The sequence below is a fragment of the Poecilia reticulata genome, linkage group LG7 (genome assembly GCF_000633615.1).
Source record: "Poecilia reticulata strain Guanapo linkage group LG7, Guppy_female_1.0+MT, whole genome shotgun sequence".
Lineage (NCBI taxonomy): Eukaryota > Metazoa > Chordata > Actinopteri > Cyprinodontiformes > Poeciliidae > Poecilia > Poecilia reticulata.
Genome location: NC_024337.1, coordinates 11,349,844 through 11,370,201, shown reverse-complemented (window position 1 = coordinate 11,370,201; position 20,358 = coordinate 11,349,844). Strand labels below are relative to the sequence as shown.

General features: G+C 41.6%; 1 protein-coding gene across 30 annotated transcripts in view; it reads right to left on the bottom strand.

The window, feature by feature from the left end:
* Positions 1 to 7: 7 nt before the first annotated feature.
* kif1b (kinesin family member 1B) overlaps positions 8 to 20,358 on the bottom strand; it is a 63,879-nt gene continuing 43,528 nt past the window's right edge. For 5 of the 30 annotated variants that reach the window (XM_008413372.2, XM_017305753.1, XM_017305757.1 and 2 more), the window contains 28 exons: positions 18,293 to 18,398; positions 17,894 to 17,914; positions 17,437 to 17,585; positions 15,865 to 16,043; positions 15,369 to 15,509; positions 13,837 to 14,091; positions 11,956 to 12,074; positions 11,633 to 11,718; positions 11,336 to 11,465; positions 10,883 to 11,036; positions 10,622 to 10,712; positions 10,414 to 10,532; positions 9,897 to 9,952; positions 9,412 to 9,612; positions 7,936 to 8,044; positions 7,765 to 7,831; positions 7,541 to 7,625; positions 7,085 to 7,190; positions 6,756 to 6,782; positions 5,377 to 5,491; positions 5,167 to 5,300; positions 4,192 to 4,253; positions 3,959 to 4,104; positions 2,714 to 2,974; positions 2,561 to 2,632; positions 2,357 to 2,478; positions 1,053 to 1,205; positions 8 to 434 (listed from right to left, as the gene is read on the bottom strand). In XM_008413372.2, the coding sequence (XP_008411594.1) occupies positions 200 to 434; positions 1,053 to 1,205; positions 2,357 to 2,478; positions 2,561 to 2,632; positions 2,714 to 2,974; positions 3,959 to 4,104; positions 4,192 to 4,253; positions 5,167 to 5,300; positions 5,377 to 5,491; positions 6,756 to 6,782; positions 7,085 to 7,190; positions 7,541 to 7,625; positions 7,765 to 7,831; positions 7,936 to 8,044; positions 9,412 to 9,612; positions 9,897 to 9,952; positions 10,414 to 10,532; positions 10,622 to 10,712; positions 10,883 to 11,036; positions 11,336 to 11,465; positions 11,633 to 11,718; positions 11,956 to 12,074; positions 13,837 to 14,091; positions 15,369 to 15,509; positions 15,865 to 16,043; positions 17,437 to 17,585; positions 17,894 to 17,914; positions 18,293 to 18,398 (3,501 nt within the window). In that variant the 3' untranslated portion in view covers positions 8 to 199. Of the gene's footprint in view, positions 435 to 1,052; positions 1,206 to 2,356; positions 2,479 to 2,560; positions 2,633 to 2,713; positions 2,975 to 3,958; positions 4,105 to 4,191; positions 4,254 to 5,166; positions 5,301 to 5,376; positions 5,492 to 6,755; positions 6,783 to 7,084; positions 7,191 to 7,540; positions 7,626 to 7,764; positions 7,832 to 7,935; positions 8,045 to 9,411; positions 9,613 to 9,896; positions 9,953 to 10,413; positions 10,533 to 10,621; positions 10,713 to 10,882; positions 11,037 to 11,335; positions 11,466 to 11,632; positions 11,719 to 11,955; positions 12,075 to 13,836; positions 14,092 to 15,368; positions 15,510 to 15,864; positions 16,044 to 17,436; positions 17,586 to 17,893; positions 17,915 to 18,177; positions 18,196 to 18,292; positions 18,399 to 20,358 lie in introns of all 30 variants that reach the window. The other 25 variants (XM_017305760.1, XM_017305758.1, XM_017305759.1 and 22 more) reach the window with 17 other exon arrangements.

The following is a 20,358-nucleotide window of genomic DNA, read 5'->3' as shown; positions in this document are numbered from 1 at the left end:
AGCATCAGGTTTCTCTGCCACCCACAGAGGGTCACTTATTCTGATAAAGAGGTCCTGATTGATGAAAACCCACAATAAAATAAGGTTCTAGTTCATAAAAATGACTGAAGCCTTATGTTGTATAATCAATCCACCCTGGAAAAAGCAGCAGCTCAAACAGATCAATGAAAGCCCGAACTTAGTATAACATTTACACTTATTATGAAACTTCTGATTCAAAGAGGCTGAAACAGACGAGCACCTTGAGCATGGCCTGCTGGTCTTCGCTGTATTCCACCTGGGCCGTGGAGAGGTTGAGGACGCCTCGCTCCACCGGGTCCTTGTCGCTGTTGTAGATGAAGACGTACGGGCGGCGAACGACCACAAAGTGCTTCACCCACGTGTTGGAGCGCGGCTCCATGAAGCTGAGGAAACCTTTCTTCGACACCACAGACCTGAAATGAAGCAAATATATAATCAATCAATCAATCAATCTTTATTCCAGACCAAAAAGGTCCATAAAAAAGGAAATAAGAGAAAAATAATAAAATAAAAATAAAATAAAATAAAAAATAAATAAAAAAACATGACATTCACTGAGTCACAAATAAATGATGACACCAATGTTTCCACAATCTTGAGAAAAATCTCACTGTACTAAAAACAGGATTTACTAAAATTGCAATTATATTATTGCATGACACAGAAAATCTACACATACATCTATACATGAGATTCCTGAGCACAGCTGCGCATGTGGGAACATTATTATGTACAAACATATGGCTAGCACTGCTCCATCTAKGCACTCTGAGTAGGAGCCTCATGCCGTCATTGTAGGCCACATAAAGTTTCTGCAGGCTACTTTTGTTGTATCTTCGCCACAGATGATACAACAAAATATATATAAGTATATATAAGTATATTTTAATGACTTTGTTTTCCTAATTATTTGATCCTCTGACATCATCCAGGATGGACCTTGAAGCTGTAATAACGCCTTCCCTACACAACTAATGCAGGTCAGACAATCCAACACCATTTCAGATGAGCCGCCATCATTTATTACTAACCCCGGCCTCATTTCCTCAATATCAGGCACCAAGTTTAAGAACTCGTTCTTTCCAGCCCGAGCAAGGTAGGACATCTCCAGAGTGGGAACCATTGGGAAGTTCTCGTAGTCCGAGCAGGAGGGACTGGAGGCACGGGAGTTGTTCTCTGGTGTCCTTTAAGACCGAAAGAAAAAAGTTAATGTCAAAATTGTCCACCATATGATTTAAATGCACTCCTAATGCATTATGCTGAAAACAATTGTTTTATAAGATCTTGTTGTACGACCATCAAACTTGCTTTATTTTAGTAACTCTATTGTTGTATCGATTATTCCGACATTTAAATAGATTTAAAAAAAGAACATTCTGTCAATTTTTAATGTAAACCTTTTTTATACATTATTCAAAATACATTAAAAGATGGAAATAAATAATTCAGTTCAATTTTTAAGTAAGAAGAATAAAGAAACTAAAAATGCAATGCATTGCATTCTGTTTCATTGTTGTATTCATTTTGGTGTTTATTTTAAACATAAAAATGTGAAAATTTCAGCTGTTTCTGCTTCATTTAATAAGGCTAATGTGTTGATCAATTTTTGGATTAAGCAAAAAGTTAAATTAAACTTATTTTGGGAGACAAATAACACTGATAAGACTTTGTTTTTTGTTTTTTTTGTTGTTTTTTTTACAGATGATTGGCAAACTGAAAATTAGTTTTTTTTGGAGAGCCGTGCACACACAAGTAGAAACTACTACGACATGCTACAAGTCAGGAAGTTCAGGAATGACGACAAAGCGGAAAGAAACCAGACCCGTCGTAAAAATTTAAAACACAAAAAAGCCGAGGGGGGGAGGAGAAGAAGAAGAGCTCAGGGTGCCAGAGGGATGGGAGGGGAGGCAAAGTTCAACGGAGCTGAAACTTTTAGTCGCATAAAAAGTAGAGACTTAAGCCACAAGTCTACTTACAAGAGGAAACCTTTAAGACTCACAATGATTAATAAGTGTTAACACTTTGTTTGATCAAAGGCTGCTCAGAGAGAGCTGCTCGATTAATAATTAGACAGCAAAAGGAGCTGATAAGAGATTTTCTTTTAACAGAATTTGAACCAGGTGAAGCTAAAACTACACCACTCAAACGTTTTTGAGTATAACACAATAACAGAGAAAAGGCTTTCTCTTTGTATCTTAAATGCAAACTGCGTATAGTTTTTGTTTACATCTATTTCGTAAATGGTAAAACTAGCTGGAGAAAATAAAAATCAAAACAGCTAATATCCACATCCTCCGTGGCTAATAATGCCCCAAGACAAGGAGAACATTATTACTTTTGGTCTAAGGAGCTGCAGCGGGAGTCAGCCAGGGAGGGGCAGGTGGAGGAGGGCGTGAGGGTGGCGCTGCTTAAGCTGGTCACCGATGGGTCTCGTCCGATGGGCGAGATGTCAGACAGCTGGAGAGGAAGGCAAAACGTTACCAGTGTTTACCCGGTCAAACGTGACCGGAGCGAGGAAAACATCCGCATCGTTTCTCACCTTGCAGTCGCTGATGCTGTTCACCACCTGGCTGTAGTCGCTGTTGAAGGTGTGCGTCAGCAGGCGCAGACACTGCAACACAACATCCGTCAGCTCCAGGAAGCTCAGAAATCGCCGGCGTGCTTTCCGGCCGCGTGTGAGATTTCTCCTCACCTTGGAGGCGAGCTCCTTCTCGCGGTCCACCAGGCTCTCGATGTCCGCCGAGTCGTAGCCGCTGCTCTCGCTGGGCGTGATGGCGCTCTCGCAAGTGGCGCTGGAGATCTGAGAGGAGATGGAGGTGGAGGTGGACAGGGTCCCCGAGCTCATGCTGGGGGACAGAGACTCGCTCAGGGACTTGGCGGTGGGAGTCGTTCCCACCGGAGGCGCCTCTCCCAGCTTCTCCCTCAGCAGGAGGAGGTGACGGGTCTTCTCCACCTGAGGGGAGGTACAAGTTCTTTTATTTTTACATCATCAGGAGTTATTCGAGCTGCAGGTTTTCACAGCAGCAAAAGAACATGACACAGAAAGGGAACTGAGCCTGTCTCAATGAGCAGTTAACCGCGTGATAAATTAAACTGAACTTGGTAACTTTCCATTGTGATGATTAATATTTTTTTGAAGGGCAGTTTTGCTTTACAGAGACTTCATAATTCATTTTATTTATGGCTTTGCTTATATACAGGTTGTTATTTCAGTTTTATGTTTTGTTGTTGGTTGTTGTGTTTTACTTTGGATATTTAAAATGTCTTCTAGTTGCAGCGTTAAGTAGGGGTGCGCCGATAAATCCACCCCGATTTCCTTAATTTTGGGAGATCGGCGATCATTCGATACTTGCATGTGGAGCCGATCACATCCACCAATTTGATCTACTTTGGCAAAGGTCTGAAAATCAGCCACTGCCCTCTTTTGCTCTGCTATGACAGAGGTTTGACCGACAGACCCACGGTCATGTCTGCACGTTTACTTTTTGCTATATTTGGAAACATTTCAGACAAAAATAAATAAATAAATAATTTTTCCTTTTAAAGATTGGTCTTTAGCGACCATATGGAAAACTGCAATAGGTGCACCCCAAATGTAAAGTGCTCTTTACAAAATTAAACTTAATTGGTCTTTGAAGTTGCAATATTATTCTATTATCAATATATTACTTGAAAATGAACTCAAAACATTGCTCTGGCACATTATCGTGTATTGCAATAATTAGTGGGACAATTTATAGTCCAGCTAAATTTGAGCTGGACGATAAACACTCTGTTCTCTTTCACATAGGGTCAATATAATATTCCTGCCAGTGATTTTTTATTTATCTTTTTGACCAACTGGTTTATAAGAGTCTAGCATCCAACCTTCCTATGAGTAAGTTTAAAATGATTTGAAACGTATTGTGAATGTCAAATCTGATTTCCAAGTTCCCACCTCATGTAGCTGCTCGAGTTTCTCCAGCTCCCACTGGTGCTCCAGGATCAAACTGTCCCCTCTGGGCCTCCATCCGGCCAGGTTCTCCTCCCCTCGCACATAGGCCACCGAAGTGTCCAGAACCTTCCTCCTCCTCCGCTGCATCCCTGCGCAGGAGAACCCGGCTTGTCAACACAAAAAGTGTAAAAGCAACTATTCAGATGTTTCTTTGAAATCGTTTTCTCCTCGTTTACCAGGGCTTCCGGTGTCAGACATCTTGCACAGGCTGAGCTCATAGATGCCGGTGACGCGATTGCTGCAACAAAGCAGCAAAAGAATATATTAATTAAATGAAAAGTTCTGCCAAAAGAGTATGAGGCGTGGTAATAATTGGAGATTGATTTCAGCTTGAACAGACTTCACATGATTGTATGGTCAAGAACCAAAAGAATACAATCTATTTTATGGTCAACGAACACACCATACCTAAATGCAACCGGGGCTTTGGTGACCACATTTAGACTTAGCTTTAAGACTTAAAGCTAAGTCTTAAAGTTAGCTATTCAAAGTACCAGAGAAGAACTTAAAATAATTAATACACAAGAAGAATTAAAGGAGTACGAAGCTGGTTTTCTGCTGTTTGTTAAAACTACTTTTATGCTTCAGACCAGCGGATAACAGAAATACCGAATGTTTTACAGCAACATTCTCCCTCAGTAATGGAAATGCTGGATGTAGAAATATTTGTAGCCATCTGTAAATCTCTGAGAAGTGTCCACATTCTCAGGGGAACACACGCACATGCACGCGTACACACACACACACACACACACACACACACACACACACACACACACCCACACACACACACACACACACACACACACACACACACACACACACACACACACACACACACACACACACACACACACACACACACACACACACACACACACACACACACAGATGTCACTGATTACAATTACTACAGCCAATCATTTCATTTATTCTATGAAAATGTAAAACAATCGATTCAAATATTTCTGTCAGAGTTTTGCACTGACAGTAAAATCATGTTTTACACTCCCGGTCAAAAAGCAAAACTTTAATCAGCAGACTAATGTAGTACGCAAAACAGAACCTCAAAACTCAGATTGGCTTTTTTATTGGAGTGCTATAAATTTTTATTAATAGATGCACCAATGTGCATCAACCTGCAGGCTTACCAGTCAGGAGTTTTGGAGTACCCACTCCCAAAGAGGTTCCTGAGAGAACGCGGCGGGGAGATCTTGGCGTCCCGGGAGTAGAACACCATGCAGATGTCTTTGGTGATGATGGCGGGCTGGATGCAGTGGTCCAGCTGAAAAGCAAAGGTGCGACTGAGCCAACGTCCGAGATGCAGCGAGATCGCCGTGAGACAGAGCGGAAAGACAAACCTCCAGATATGCAGACAGAGTCAAGTAAATCTTCTCTCCGTACGGAGTGACTCGGTTCAACAGGAGGGAGTTGTGCAGCGAGCTGTCCCACACGGCTTCAAAACGATAGAACGTTCTGAAGGGAAAAAATAAACAAAGGAAAGCAACAGGAGTTGAGCTTTGGGAAGTCTCGCTTGAAAAAAAGACATTTTTGATGTTGCGTTTCTTGTTGTGACATGGAAGCTTGGGATTTGGCTAAAGAACTGGTGTGTGGATGTGCACAGGTCTAGACGGCTGAAAACGCTTTCATCGTGACAGGATGCGAGGACAAACACAGAGAAGACACAAAGACAAGACGAGACTCAAGGTAGGAGCTGGAACATACTGAGAATAAAGTTCAGCATGATGCAACTAAAAGCAAAGCTGCCTTTTTGAATATACTGACATGTATTCTTTTTACAAACCAATTCCTTTTCGGTGAGGTTGCATTTATCCTTGTCTACCAGCGGGGGGAGCATTTACCCACAGACAGTGACCTTACTGAATTTTAGGATACCGTATTTTCCGCACTATAATTTAAAAACTTTTTTCATATATAAGGCGCATAGAATAGACGCTTCAGTTTGGGTTGCCAATTTGTTCCATACTTTATTATTACACATCCACATCTGTAAAGAAATGGTCCCGAGTACTTTATACAGTAGGCTGTCCCAGTCGTTGTTTCACTCACGGTGTTGGTGTTGTGATATTGTGCCCAACTGCTTTCTGGGTAACACAGACCAACCGACACGCTGCCGCCGCAGTCTCTGTCTCTCTTCCCCCGCCCCCCAGCCCCACCTGGCTTTAAATGTATTATCAAACTTTATTAACAAACCAGCATTCTGACAACTATCCCAGCATGCACTGCGCACTTCTTCTTCTGCGGGGAAAATTAAATCGGCGGCTGCTTACCGTAGTTGCTAGACCTGTTGTGGCTCAATATTGGTTCATATATAAGGCGCACCGGGTTATAAGGCGCACTTTCGCCTTTTGAGGAAATTGAAGGTTTTTAGGTGCACCTCATAGTGTGGAAAATACGGTAATTAACAAAACAAAAAACTTGAATCAAATTGAAAGTAGGTCAACTCACGACTTTTGTTTATACTAAAGTCACAAACTTCTAAATGTATAAAAGTAGTACTGATCAGGGTGCCTTTGCATTTGGATCGCCTTTGTCCATCAACATTTTGAGAGTTTTAGGAAATTAATGGTAATGAAACAAAGACATATCTTATGCAACAAGCAGGGAAGGGGCTCAGGAACCAAAAATCTACTAAACTTATTTCTAAGAGTCTACAGGTTCTAAAAGAGAGACATAAAGGTCCTTCATTGAAGGCCTTATGCTCTCTGATGAATGGTACCTATCAATATCCTTATCAATAGAAAGCCTGAGGACAATCAAGAGTCCAGCAGCAGCAGGAGGAAAGAGTGTACAGAATAAAAAGAGAAGCACAAAGAGTCAGGCAACAGAAACAATAAAGCACATCAACAACTGTAAATAAAAAACAAACAACAGGAAGCTCATGCAATGAATTCATTTTACCCTCAGAAACTATAAAGACAAGAACATTTTCACATATTTTCAACACCAAAACATGAAAAGCCTACACAACAAAAACAACAAACAGATGGATTGTCAGGTTTAGAGTTCATCAGAGCGAAAGTAACTCTCAGAGTCCAGTCCACGTACCTGTTGGTGTTGTGGGATGACTTGATGTTCTTGGCAGAAATGATGTTCAGGGACAGGACAGCGTCGGCTGCGCTGTCGTCCACCTCGGCCTTGTTCCTGATACGACCTGATGGAGATACAACGGCATGACGCGTCAATACGGTCGCTGAGACTTTTTCTAGTCAGCAATAAAAATAAAAACCACACAACTCTACAAGCATCTGGTCAGAGTCCAGAGGCTGCATGTGAAAAATGTGAAATGTAATTATTTGGTCCATCTGCAGCAGCTGCAGTGTATAAAAAGCTTAGAAAGAGAAGCTGCCTTAAGCAAAACAGAAGCCTCTCTTCCCCTCCCATAGGTGTGCGTGGTATATTCACAGTAAAGCCTCTTCTACAGGGTTTACCCTCACGTTTTTTACCCCGCGTTACCGTCTAGTTTCCATTGGATCGAGTGAAGCTCACGGACAGATGGCTCACCTACAACCAGCTCACGAACATCCTTCCAGTGGAGCTCGCTGCCCTTCTCGTGTATAAGAGTCACTGTGATCCTCCGCTGGATCCCCTGCAGAAAAGATGAAGAGGAGATCAAGATTACGACATAAAAACCACGGCAACAGAAACAACTTGTACGTCAGTATTATTACAGATAGACAAGTCTTTGTCTTCTGAGTTTTGGGGAGTGGGAAATGTTGTAACCTTACCTGGTGCAGAAGGTAGGTGCCATGGCAGGGCAATCCGGCACTGTGATCCACGATAGCCGGGATGTACCTGTGTGTGTGGACAAAACCAGGTTAGATTTTATCAATGGGCTTCCATGCATTTTTAGAGGCTGGATTCATCCCTGTGGGAACGGTGCAAAGAGACACACTCACTCTCCGGTCGGCTCCAGCTCGCTTATCTCGAACCAGACGAGCAGGTCGTACTTGCTGACGCAATGACCCAGGTTAGACTTGGTGATGGTGTTCAGCTTGGTGGCTGGAACTATTAAAAAAAACACAAACATCCATCAGCTAAGTATTTTAAATTCGACATTTCAGTGAATTTCAGTGTTTAATACCAGACAACGTTTTATGTGTCGTATGTGCGCATTGCTGAGTCTAGTGGATTACACAGGGCTTTGCAAAGGTAAAAAAGCTTTTTAGTTTTTGCCACAGCCCAACTGTAGGCTTCAATGTGTTTTATTTGGACATTGTGATAGAAAACAACAACGTGAAGATACATTTTTACAAATGAAAATATGAAAACTGTAAAGGTGTATTTGAATTTTTTCCTCATTTAATTAGTAAATAAAGTCGCTTGCGATTTAATCCAGAGGGTCGTTAGAGAACATTAGTGAACATGAAGACCGAGACACTCAGGCAACAGGTCAGGGACAAAGAAAACCAGTGAATCACCCTGAACCCACAAATCCCACAGTAAAACAGAGGTGGCAGCATCATGCTATGGGGACGCTGTTCGGTCTGTGTGCGATTCTTCAAGAAAACCTGGGAGAGGTTAAAACTATTTGAGCCTCAACATGCATCCAAGCTACAATGGAACTCTGTAGATCAAAGTGTATCGATGTGCGAGATTGGCCTAGTCAAAGTCCAGACCTATAATCCAATTGAGAGTCTGTGGCAAGAGATGGAAAGAGATCATCACAGATGCCACTCATCTAATCTGACTGAGCCTGAGATTCCTTACAAAGAAGAACTGTTTATACATGTGACAAAGAATTTACAAGTAGAAATGCATGCCACACTTTTCAGATTTTGATTAGTAACAGGTTTTTTGTTTTTTTTTGAAAACCCACATATTGTTGTTCTTCATTTTACTGAAGTGTTTCGTTGCAGCATCACAAATGTGAGAAATCAATGAGTGCGAATGTTTTTGCAAGGGCCTGACCGAAAGGTGGAGACAATGTGAGGAGTTAAATCACAGATTACACCAATGCTGACCGCTCCCTGCTGTCTGACACTTCAGCAGGATTATTATGCTGATGAAACCAGCTAATCTCCCATTTGCACATTCATTTCTGTTATATATATAGCTTGAAACAATTCAGCTGCCCTCCGTAGTCTAACCAGCTGTCTTTTGCGATTAATTGTTGCTTCACAACTTGGAACACAATTAAAATTTCTGCAAATATGACACATCTACTGGAAGCTAGGAGCTCCGGTCAGTCTAAGCAGCAAGGGGAGGTTTGAGCTGAGCCGTCGGGACCCAAACGCGATCACAGCAGTGCTCCGGTGTGCACCTGCAGGCGTGGAGCAGCACAAGAACAAAGCGCTAGTCTAATCACAAAACAGTATCTAGTGGGTTGGGGGGGCATCTAATGCCTCAACCGCTACCGAGTCCTGTGTACCAACCGTGGTGCTTAGGCACAGTGAACACGGGGTCGTGGAGCGCTGAGAGGAAGGGGAAGTGCGAGAGCTGGTCAGCCTCGTCCTCCAGGCTGGCCACGGCGGAGGAGGCGAGGGCGTTGGCGTGCTCAGATATCGTGTCCAGCACTTTGCCGTTAACATAGCCGCTCACGAGGTAACGGATCAACTCGATCTTACGGGTGTGGTCTGGGTGGGTGATGTGTGTGTGTTTGTGTGTGGACAGCAGAAAAGATGGGTGAATAGATGTGTGGAGGAAAAAAGAAGAGTGGGGGAGGGGTGGCAGGACAGAGTTGGGTAAGAGGATTATAGAGATTGTAGAAAAATGATTTAATAAGACAAAAAAAGATCCAAAGGAAGCGAGAAATGAAAAAAGGACACGTGACGTATGGTTACATAACAAAGTCAAAGATACGGGGAAGTGACGGTGACAGAACATTTCACTGTATCGCGGCGTTGTGACGATTTGTTACCTGGTTTGGACAAAGGCATGGGGATGGGGTAGTATTTCCGTGACGGTGTTGGAGGACTGTTCAACACAGAAAGAAAGGAAATATGTATTTTAGTGCAAAATGTGTCTTCAATGAAGTCACATTTTTTTATTTGTATTTAATACGATAGGCCATCAGAAAATACTTCCCTGCGTGGATAATTTGTAAACAACATTTTGCTGCAAGCCCTGAGGTTCACCTTTTCTCCCTTCAAGTGATTTTTAAAGACACTTTATTTCAGGGTATCAGAATAAGAAGAGGTTCTAGATTCAAAAGTATGGCAAACTTTTCAGAAATTCATCTGTAAAATTATTATTTTTAAAATCATGTCTCCTTTTCCTCCATTTACACAATAATTAATCACTGTGTTTAATCTAAAATGCAAATAAATCAGAAGTTTGCTTTTCTTATGCGACAACATGAGGAAAAAGAAAAAGATACTTTTGAAGGCACTGTATTCTACATTTCTGTAGAAGGTATTTTTCTAAAAGCTACCAACCTGATCAGGTCCTGGCCGTGGATGTGCAGCGGGTGCTGCTGATAGTGGCCGAACACCTCAAACACGATGGGCTTGTTCTTAATGTACTCAATAAAAGACTCCGTGACCTCCACTGAAACCTGCAAAGAAAAAAGGAAAAGAATTATTTAGTTTCTGGTCAAAAGGAACGGTTCAATTGAAGGAATGACGTCCACATGTCTGTACTCACGTTCTGGACGTGGTAGAAACCCAGCGGAGCTCCTTTGCCGGTGTTCTTCAGCGGCTCGGTGGAGAAAGCCTCATCGTGGCGATGGAGAAAACTGAAGCAAAACGTGAACACAAGTCAGAGTGGTTCAATTAATTACATTTGCGCACAAACGTGTAACGCTGTTGCAGTTTCCCTAAGCCGAAGGCTTCGTGAAGCATAGCAAACCGTTATTTCAGGCGACGTAAATGGCGCTGCTCTCATTTTTGAAGAATGTCGACTCACTTGAACTGGCAAAAGATGTCGGCGTACTCAGGTGGGACGCCGCTGGCCTGGAGGACGGTCACGCGGAAGGTGAAGATGCTCCCCACCTCTAGCTGGCCTGCCAGACCCTCACTGTGACTCAGCTTGGTGTCTGGGACGTTGCCCAGCTTCAGGTCTGAGGAGAACAACAGGGTCAGTTAAAAATGACCAAAACAAAAAAAAAAACTTACAGCTGCTGGCGTGTGAATTGCTCCTCTTTATTCATCACTCCTGCTGTTCACTCTTTTTTTTTAATTTTTTTTTATCTTTTGTAATAATTTTCTCACAGCAAATAAAAACCCCTGCAATCGCCTCATTTACACGACAAAGCTCAACTTTGGATCCAGCAGGGACATCTGCCGGGCGCGTTCTCCGGCGAAGGGAAGAGAGGCTGAAGATTTACGAGTGGAGAGGTTGAAAGTCTGGCGGCCGTACCCATGTCGTTGATTCTGTTGAGCTCCTCGGAGGGTGTGATGACCTCTGAGCTCTGACCCTGACCCTCCACAATGCGCAGTTCCTCCAGGGACAAGCCGGAGCGGGTCATGACCGTAGAGGGAAAGTCATTCTGATTGGATGGATAAAAGTCGGAGGCATTAGCATATAGCTGGTCTAAAGAGGGTTTGAGTTTCTAAAGTTTCTTTACCAAGTTGGTATTTTTGGAGAAAAAAATAAAAAATAGAAATAAAGTGTCTGAGTTTCAAACGGCTTTTCATGCGACTCCAGGCAGCTCACCTTTTTGAAGTATTCATCATCAAAAGAAATCTTGGCAGTCCCCGACTGTCTAACCCCGGATCCGTAATCTGGAGCCTCCTCGTCAGCTAGAAGAGAAACAAACCCTCCTTTTATCCCGATCTGTCACAAACCTAAACTGTCAAACCACATCAAAGGGAATAAATAAAGGATCTGAGGGAATCTCTGCGTTGCCAGCACATCGGATCCCTCAGGACTCTCCCACATGCTGCCACTGGAATCTCAAAGCCAAACTTAGAGCTGCACATATTTTGTTAGTTGCTGGTAATAATCCCGGAGCATTAGAGATCTCATTAATTACTCACCAGCTATAGCCTGGACCCCCACGCGCAGGAAGCCTCGCACCTCGCCCTTTTCTGTAACTATGGCAACCCGGTGAACAAGCGGCACAGGATAAAGCAGGTTGCTCAGGTACACAAAAGCTCTGAGGGAAAAAATAAAAAAAGGGAGAAGAGAAACAATGAACAACAGCAGCATCAATAACTGTAGCATTTATTTAGCAGAGGTTTAAAGATTTAACATGTTTACGACAAGTTATTAACAAATATATGCAGTAAAATATTAGTGACAACAAAGTAAATGAAAAGGCAAAAAAGACAATGTAATGAGCAAGAGCTACTTAAAATCTCTTTTTATACTTAATAGTTGCATTTTTGTGTCTCATAAAGTTTAACAGTGGAATGACTGATTAGCAGATTGTAGCAGTAAAGGCTATGAAACAGCATTTTACAGTGTTGGCCATTGGCCGCTGGTGTCACTGCCATTTCGTTTCAAAAGACATGATTTGCAATTGCAGCGCTCCTAGTTACACTCTATAACAACCTGCAGCACTTCGATGCCCAAAACCAAACCACAAGACATCCATCTGTAGAGTATCTGAAGTCAAAGTGATGCAGGGACAAACCTGCACCCATGTGTTGTCTTATTTTGATGCACCGACTCTGCTTATTGCTACGACATTATGTTTTCAGGAGGAGCTTCTCCATTTTGTACATTTTTGGTTACTCTGTGGCTGATGTTAAATAGCAAATCGACCAGTCTGCCACAGGCTGTCTTTTTACTGACCATGCATCAGTTTACATCAACTTCAGGAATATTTTTACATGTACACAATATTCTATCGTCTATTGAGTCTAGAGTAAGTAGTGCAAGGTAAGGTAGCTACTAGTTATTGTGACTGATCACATTTCAGGAGCAACCCAACAGAACCAAAATAAATGGAAACGAGGTGGCAACACAAAGTTAAGTATAATTAGGTCAGAGATTTCAACTCTTATGACCGTTTGCCTCCAAAATTACAGAAAAAAAGAAAAGAAAACTAAACTACAGAAAAAACACCTGAACGTCACTGGTTTGAGCCTATGGGTATGAAGTGATACAAAATGAAAAGGTAACATGTTGGTGTAAAAGTAGGGGAACAAACTGGGCAACTTTACTTGGAGGTGTAACAGTACTCACAGTTATATGAGACCTAACTCTATTCAATGCATTTTAATTACTTAATACCTGCAAATTGTAAGATTTTTTTTGTGGTTTTGTTTTTATTTCAACTCCTAAATACACCCACTAAAGAAAGTAGATGATAAACTGTTTTCCCCAAATCGGTCAAATGACAAAACTCTGAGTTTGTACATTTCAGAAATAAAATGATTTCAAAGTAACACAAACAAAAAAGAAAAAAAGGAAAATCAAACCGAAAACAAACCAAGTTTAAAAACGGAAAAAGCCAACAAAAAGAACAAGTACTTAGTTTGCTTAATCACAACAAATAGGCAGTTTTAAGAGACAGATGGGAGTTAATGCAGTCAGCAGAGTGTGGTGGTGGAGGATGAGATATCTGGCAGGAGGACGACGGCAGGAGGTGGTGCTGGCTTTTCATCATTCTTAGGAACGGAGTCCAAATTAAAAGTAGATTTTCAACAACCAACCTCAGAGCACAGAAGGATGACGAATTATGTTAAATAAAAAAAATTTACTTCATTTATTTCCAGCTTCTCTGAGTCTGAGAGAAGAAAAAAAACAACAACTACTATTACATTCAATTATTTTTTAAAAATAAATTATACTCTAATCTTTGATACTTCAGCTACTTTTCACTGCATTCAGCTAAAGTGAAACAAGCCAACATCAGCTCTCCTGTCCCAGCCTCTGTGAGCAGAGGAAGAGGAAACGCCCAGATCACCGACCTTCCCACCAGGATGAACCAGGGGGAGCGGTCGTAGAAGGGGTCCTGCCCATCGCTGAAGATGTCTGAGCCCTCTTCGGTGCCCGCATCCGAGCTCGTGTCGTCCACAAACGCCTCGTCGTCTATGAAGTCCGACATCTCGCTCTGGCGCTCGTCTGCCAGCTCGGTGATCTCCGAGTCGGAGGTGGAGAACGTGGGCGAGGGCGTTCGGTCGGCCAGGTGCTCGTTGACGCAGCCGTTGAAGATGGGAGAGCTGCTGGGGGATGCGAAGGTTTGGGAGCGGCAGCGAGGGTAACAGTGGAGTCAAAGAAGAGTTAAAAAAAAAAAAAAAAGCTTCAGGCGCTTTGTGAGGCATCAGTGATATCATTTCATTTTGAAAAATTCCTGCTGTTTTTCTAAGCTTTCAGGGTTCCTACACATTTTTAAATAAATATTTCAGACTTCTGGAGACTTAGCTCTCCAGAGTTCTCAGTTCTTTGCAAAACATAAAATCCTAAAGCTCACTATAGCTTTGTAAGAGGTATTTCACAAGTGGATTCAAATGGGAAATCTTCACAAATAAATTAAAAGGACGGAAAGAGGAAAAAAAAAAGGACAAGTGAAAATATTTATCCAGATCTGAAAAATACTCGGATCAAATTCCAAACTGTGTAGGAACCTTGCTTTAATTCAAATAATTAAAAATAAAAAGAAAGCCTCACTTTTCACTGCATTAATTACATGCATTCATTTAAAGCAAAAGCCACAGAAAAAGCTTTTCAGTTTAGGATTCATTTCATAAAGAGCCAGCATTAAACTAATCACAGGTGCCACAGCAAATACCAGAAATGCTATTTTAAACCAATATGAATAATGGCACATTAATGGATTAGCATGTAAATCTCCTCATGTACGCCGCCTGAAAGAGGATAAAACACAAAACGCCAACATTCCCCCACCTCATCCATACCCCATGTTAACATGAATTATAGGACGCATCAGGAAGAGCATGGCAACCAACAACAATACAAAGTGATGCAGAAATAAAGGGAACACAACAAATAGTCACAAAAACTCAAAATGTGACGTGGAAAAAAATAAATACACATTCAAATAAATAAAAATAAAAAAATCACAAAAACAAATAAAATGGACAAACAAATTTAAATAATGAACAAAACATCATCTGGTACAAATGACAAAACATGATGTGGGAAACATGTGATATGACTGATACATGAATCTCCAATGAGAAGTGATGGCGATGAAAAACGAAACGCATGAAGAAATCCTAAAAGCTTCAGTACAGCTTTGGGAAATGATACAAAACAAATTTTTAAACACAAATGAATAATACGATCTAATTGCTCTTTTTAAAAACAATGAAAAGTGTAGCAACACTTTTTAAGCCAGCTTAAATGTGCTCATACTGGTAACCAACTCTTCCCCTGTACTGTTTAACGAATTTGTTACAAAAGCAAAAGAAAAAAAAAAAAAAAGCAAGAACCAAAACTATTTAGTTGAAATGTGTAGTGTTCATATTCGGCTACAAACCTCCCCACGAGCTTAAACCAGTGGAAACGGTCGTAGAACGGGTCGTTTCCCGTCAGAGTTCCCTCTCCGTCGCCGTCCTGGTGAGCGGAGGCCATTTCTCCAGCACGGTCGTACATCTCCCTCATCTGCTCCAGCCTCTGCCTGTAAATGACCACATGCACTCAGGATTAATGGATGCAGGATGGGAATTTACAGCTCACTAAAAAAAAAACTGGAGGGGGAGAAAAACTGATGATGTACAGATGATTTGAATTTGACTATTTTCTCTGTAGAGATTAAAAAAAAGAAAAGAAAAATAGGCAAAGATAATTCAAAACGATTGATTTTTAAGATACTGTATACAAATGACTTTTTTGAAACTCATACTACAGATGCCTATATCTAATTAAGTCAGAGCAATAATCAAACAGTTTGCAACAACTGAAGTAGACGCCGCCGCGTAGTCCAACTGCACTCGTGGCTACATCATGTGTGTGCAAATTAAGGTAATTATTACTTGAGTTTCTCCAGGGACCAGTAGTGTGTAGCTCCGTTCTTCAGGTCCTGAACCTCGACAGCGACCACGGTGCGAGGGAAGGGTCTCGGGTCGCGATCCTTCTCCGGCTCTGGGGGCAGGAGCTCAGGGGGCAGCGGAGAGTACAGCGTGTCTGTCAGCAGGACGAACTGGAACTGGACCTGCGGAAGAGGGAGAATTTAGGAAGGACTTCACCCTCAACGAGTCGCTTCGGGCTCAAACTGTTACCAAAACTTGACTTTAAAACATCCAGAGAATGAAAACTCAAGATGAAAATCCTGTGTAAAGTGACTCTTCTGTAGCATCTTGCGGTTTATGTGGAGTGTAAATCCCTTTGTTTCCTGGTGGAAGGTAAACTACAGCGAACCGGCTTTAGATTTGCTCCCACTTCAATTTGTCTATGCGACAGTGGATCAATGCTGCATTCTGGATGATTTAAAAGTCAGACTAGAGCGCAGCTCCTCTACCATTTTATTTCCCCTCACCACATTCAGTCAACATTACATTAAAGTGTCACGTCCTGAGCAGGTGGATGTAAAACTATGAGGGAGATGCAACGTCTTAGCTAAATAATATCAAAGGTAAGGCATACAAAGTCCAGCAGAGTCATAATGTGTATTTTGGACTCAGTTTTCTGCTGTGACTGACTGCCAAAAACCGTTTAACTTCTAAACATCAGTGGATGCTTTTGGCTTCCCTCGTGATGCCCTGCACTGCCGGAAGACATCACACAGGTTTGGGTTTAGAAATCTAGTCGGCAGGATATGCAACTTGTCATTTCTAGTCACACAGTAGGAAGATCATTTAAAGGCTGCAAGAACGAGAGACCCCAAATTAAACATTTAATTTGATAACTGTCTTCTCATGGGACAAACCAGTCTAATTCAGTCAAATTCAATTCAATCCAAAATTGTCACAAAATTGTTTTAGACTAAAACTGCCCGTATAAAGTAGACCTACTTATTTATCCATTTTGCCTGATCGAGCAATAAGTATTAAGAACAGGCCACAGGCTGTATTTTAGCTTTGTAACCGGATAATCCCAGAAACTCTCCGATCCAATTAAAGTTCTGACTTTGATCCACCGAGAAAAGGTTAAGGCAATACAAAGCATAAATTACCCAACAGCTCCACTCATTAAGGATGATGCACACGACTTATTTCTGCATCATAAACAATTTCCAGAACATTTAAGAAATATACCAAAACAAGGGAACCCAGGAGAAGACCCGACTTTAAATGTCAAAAACTAATTTACATTATAAATTATATGCGTTTCACCTCCAGCAGATGCAATTAACCCACATTTTCCTCAGTCTCGTCTTGCACGTCATTATGATTTCATCACCATTCTCCAACAGCTTTTGGCCTCTTGGACACAATTTATCTTTATTTATTTGAAGAATCAAAGTTTACCCAAATGACTCATTATTGGCCTGCAGAGCGGGAATGCATTACCAAATATTGCATCAGAGCAGTCCTCTGTTACTGCAGCATAACGCACATTGTCATATTCATCGTAACAAAACCTAACAGCAGCATCATTTCTCTCACTTTTTTCTTCAGCTCCACACTGATGGCGTTGGCCTCCTTCAGATACACGGCATTCCCCCACAGCTGGTCACGCAGGGAGGTGAACTGATGGTACCTCCACTTCCTGAAGGCCCACTGAGCCAGCTCGAACTCATGCTGCGTCCACGGCACTGTGGAGAACACACCGAGCAGAGGTGACATTAACATAAAGCTCACGGCGCGTTTTAAAGGCAAATTAAACCAGGAGGAAAAAAGTTCTGAAAGGTCTTTACAGAACAGTTTGGATTGTTTAAACCTCTCCACGGGTTCAGAGAACGTTAAATTAGTGGAAGAAAATCAGCATAATTCATAACGTGGAATCATGAAGGCAAATTTCCTACAAGAAATGACGGCGCAGAGACAGTAAGACCGTTTTAAAATCCAAACTGGACTATTTTTCCAATTCAGCTCCACACAATTTCTAAAAGTATCGACTTACCAACAGCAGCTGGACTTAAAACTTCAAGCAGAAGCCAGAAAGGTGTTAAAAAAATGGAAAATGAAATTAGGAAGAGCTACAGTTGTCTGACTTTTTAAGACAACTTGTAGCCGACTGGCTGAAACGTTAAAACAGTACGCCGTTTAAACATCTAGCTAACCGTTATGTTGGATTAGATTTATGAATCTATAGTCTGATCTCAATTAGTACCTTGGGTGGGAAATTAGAATGACTATTAATATGTCTTGGAATAAAAGATGACTATAGAAAAATTATATACGCACATCCCAGTAATTTAGGCTCTGGACACAGAATGTGGAAGAAAACACACAGCTCATTTATTCATACACTTTCCATTCATGGCCAATGCAGCAAAAGAAACATCTTCTTAGTACACACCTTCCTCCTCTTCCTCCTCCTCCAGCTCTGCCTCGTCGGGCGTCTCTGCGACCAGAGAGCGTGTCTCCACCTGCTTCTGGAGCTCCTGCAGTTTGCTCTCGTAAACCTGGACACCGACACACAGGGGGACATGGACAGCTGTCCATCAGCTGGACACACAGGTGAAATCAGCAGCACAATTCAGCCCAAATAACAGCCAAGGACTGATGCCAGGAGCTTCGTTGCTGAAAACTTTGATCATTTAGCCAAAGAAGATTGTCTGCAACATAGGTGTAAGGTTACATTTTTTGCATGATCTAAAATGATGGGCAAATAACATGTCAGTACACATTAAACAGCAGAATATTTCTGCACAGTGTGGAAAATATTAATAGCCTAGAAAATGTATTACTTGGAACAACAAAACACAACAACAAAAAAACCCATTTCCAAACCGATTAGATTTGTAAATTAGAGAGTAAAACCCATCAGCATACATTATTAAAACTTCAGATGCCAAGTGATTTTTTGTTTTTTTGTTTTGCTTCTTTAGAAGCTAAAAGGTATCATAACTCACTGGCTAATGTACCAAGTAAACAATTCACTTTCTAAAATGACGAAATGGCTTCGGTGGGAGAAGAAAAGAGCCGGGAGAAGCTGAGTCAAATGTAATCCAATGAGGGGCGCCATCATCATCATCACAATCATCATCATCATCATCATCATCATCAGAGAAGGCCAGGCAGCCTGTGGTCCCGATGACCTCATCTTGTTTGTTCACAGTCTTCTGGGAAAACAATGAAGCCTTTTCATCTGGTGCTGACCTCCTCGCCTCGCTGCTGAAAACTACCGACAAACCGAAACCCAAACTCTCGGCTCGACTGAGAGAAGCTGGCAGGACCGTCACCATCATAGGAAACGTCATAAATTAGATTCACACTGCGCATTCAAAGTGTTCAAATACTTTAGAAATGTAATACTTATAGGCTTTGAAAGCCAAATGTAATCCTCTTTCCAACACACATGCATTTGAGCAACACTATCAGTGTATGATAATCGCTGTCATGAGAAACAAAATGGATTTTAATGGATTACAATTCACATGAGTAGAGTACTGGACTCTGCCTTTTCAGTACTTTTTACTTCGTCTTTCACAGCTTCTAAAATATCAAGTGCTGCATCCGTCCTCATCACAGCATTTTTAAGTTACCTGAACTAAACTCTACTTCTGACACCTGTTGTTTTGTTTGGGACTTCATTACAGCCAAAACCTTCTCGAGCAAGTTTTTTTTTTTTTTAAATCACCTGCCATTAATGTGAGCATGTGCTGCAAAGCTTTATTATTGGCTCGTATATTTCTTTCCAACAAACTGGTTTTCTTAACAGTGACATTTCCAGCAGAGTGCGTTGGCTGCTGGACCATCCTGTCCTTCAGTGTCATGTGACCTGCTTCTGCAGACTGTCCTAAAACACCCACACACACGCATCTGTCTGCACAGGGAGCAGATGAAACATAAGTTAAGTTTCTTCCCTTTCAAAGCAAAATGCTAAGTAGGTCTACCTGATTCTGAAAAACGATATGTAAAATAATAATGAACTGTGTTCATGTTTAAATCACGATTACTAAACACAAGAAATTACAGTTTTTCATTTAGGTTTGCAACCAACATTGACCACCTGGATAGTCAAAACATTTTGACAAAATCAACAAATTCAGTGATTTACCTTAATCTGACTTAAATTGTTGCACTAAGAATATTATATTTACTCCCTGCCTAGATGAGGAGGTCTGGCTCCAGCTGGTGATGGACTGGAGCAGCCAGGCCTCAGGGAGACCTGTGGGTCAGGGGAGAAGCCCACGACAGACCAACTGATCGTTGAGCAGAGCAAGAACAGTATGTACTTCCCCAAGTCTCCAAAGAATTTACAGCATCACCAGAAAAAGCTGCAGAATTGTCAAGTCAAAAAAAGTCAGGAGAGGGCTATGGAGACTGATAGAGATTTTTTGGTATTATCATTTTGTTGTTACTTTAGTTCATATTCAGGTTAAAGTGTTCTCTTGTTTAAACTGTATGTGTGAACTGACC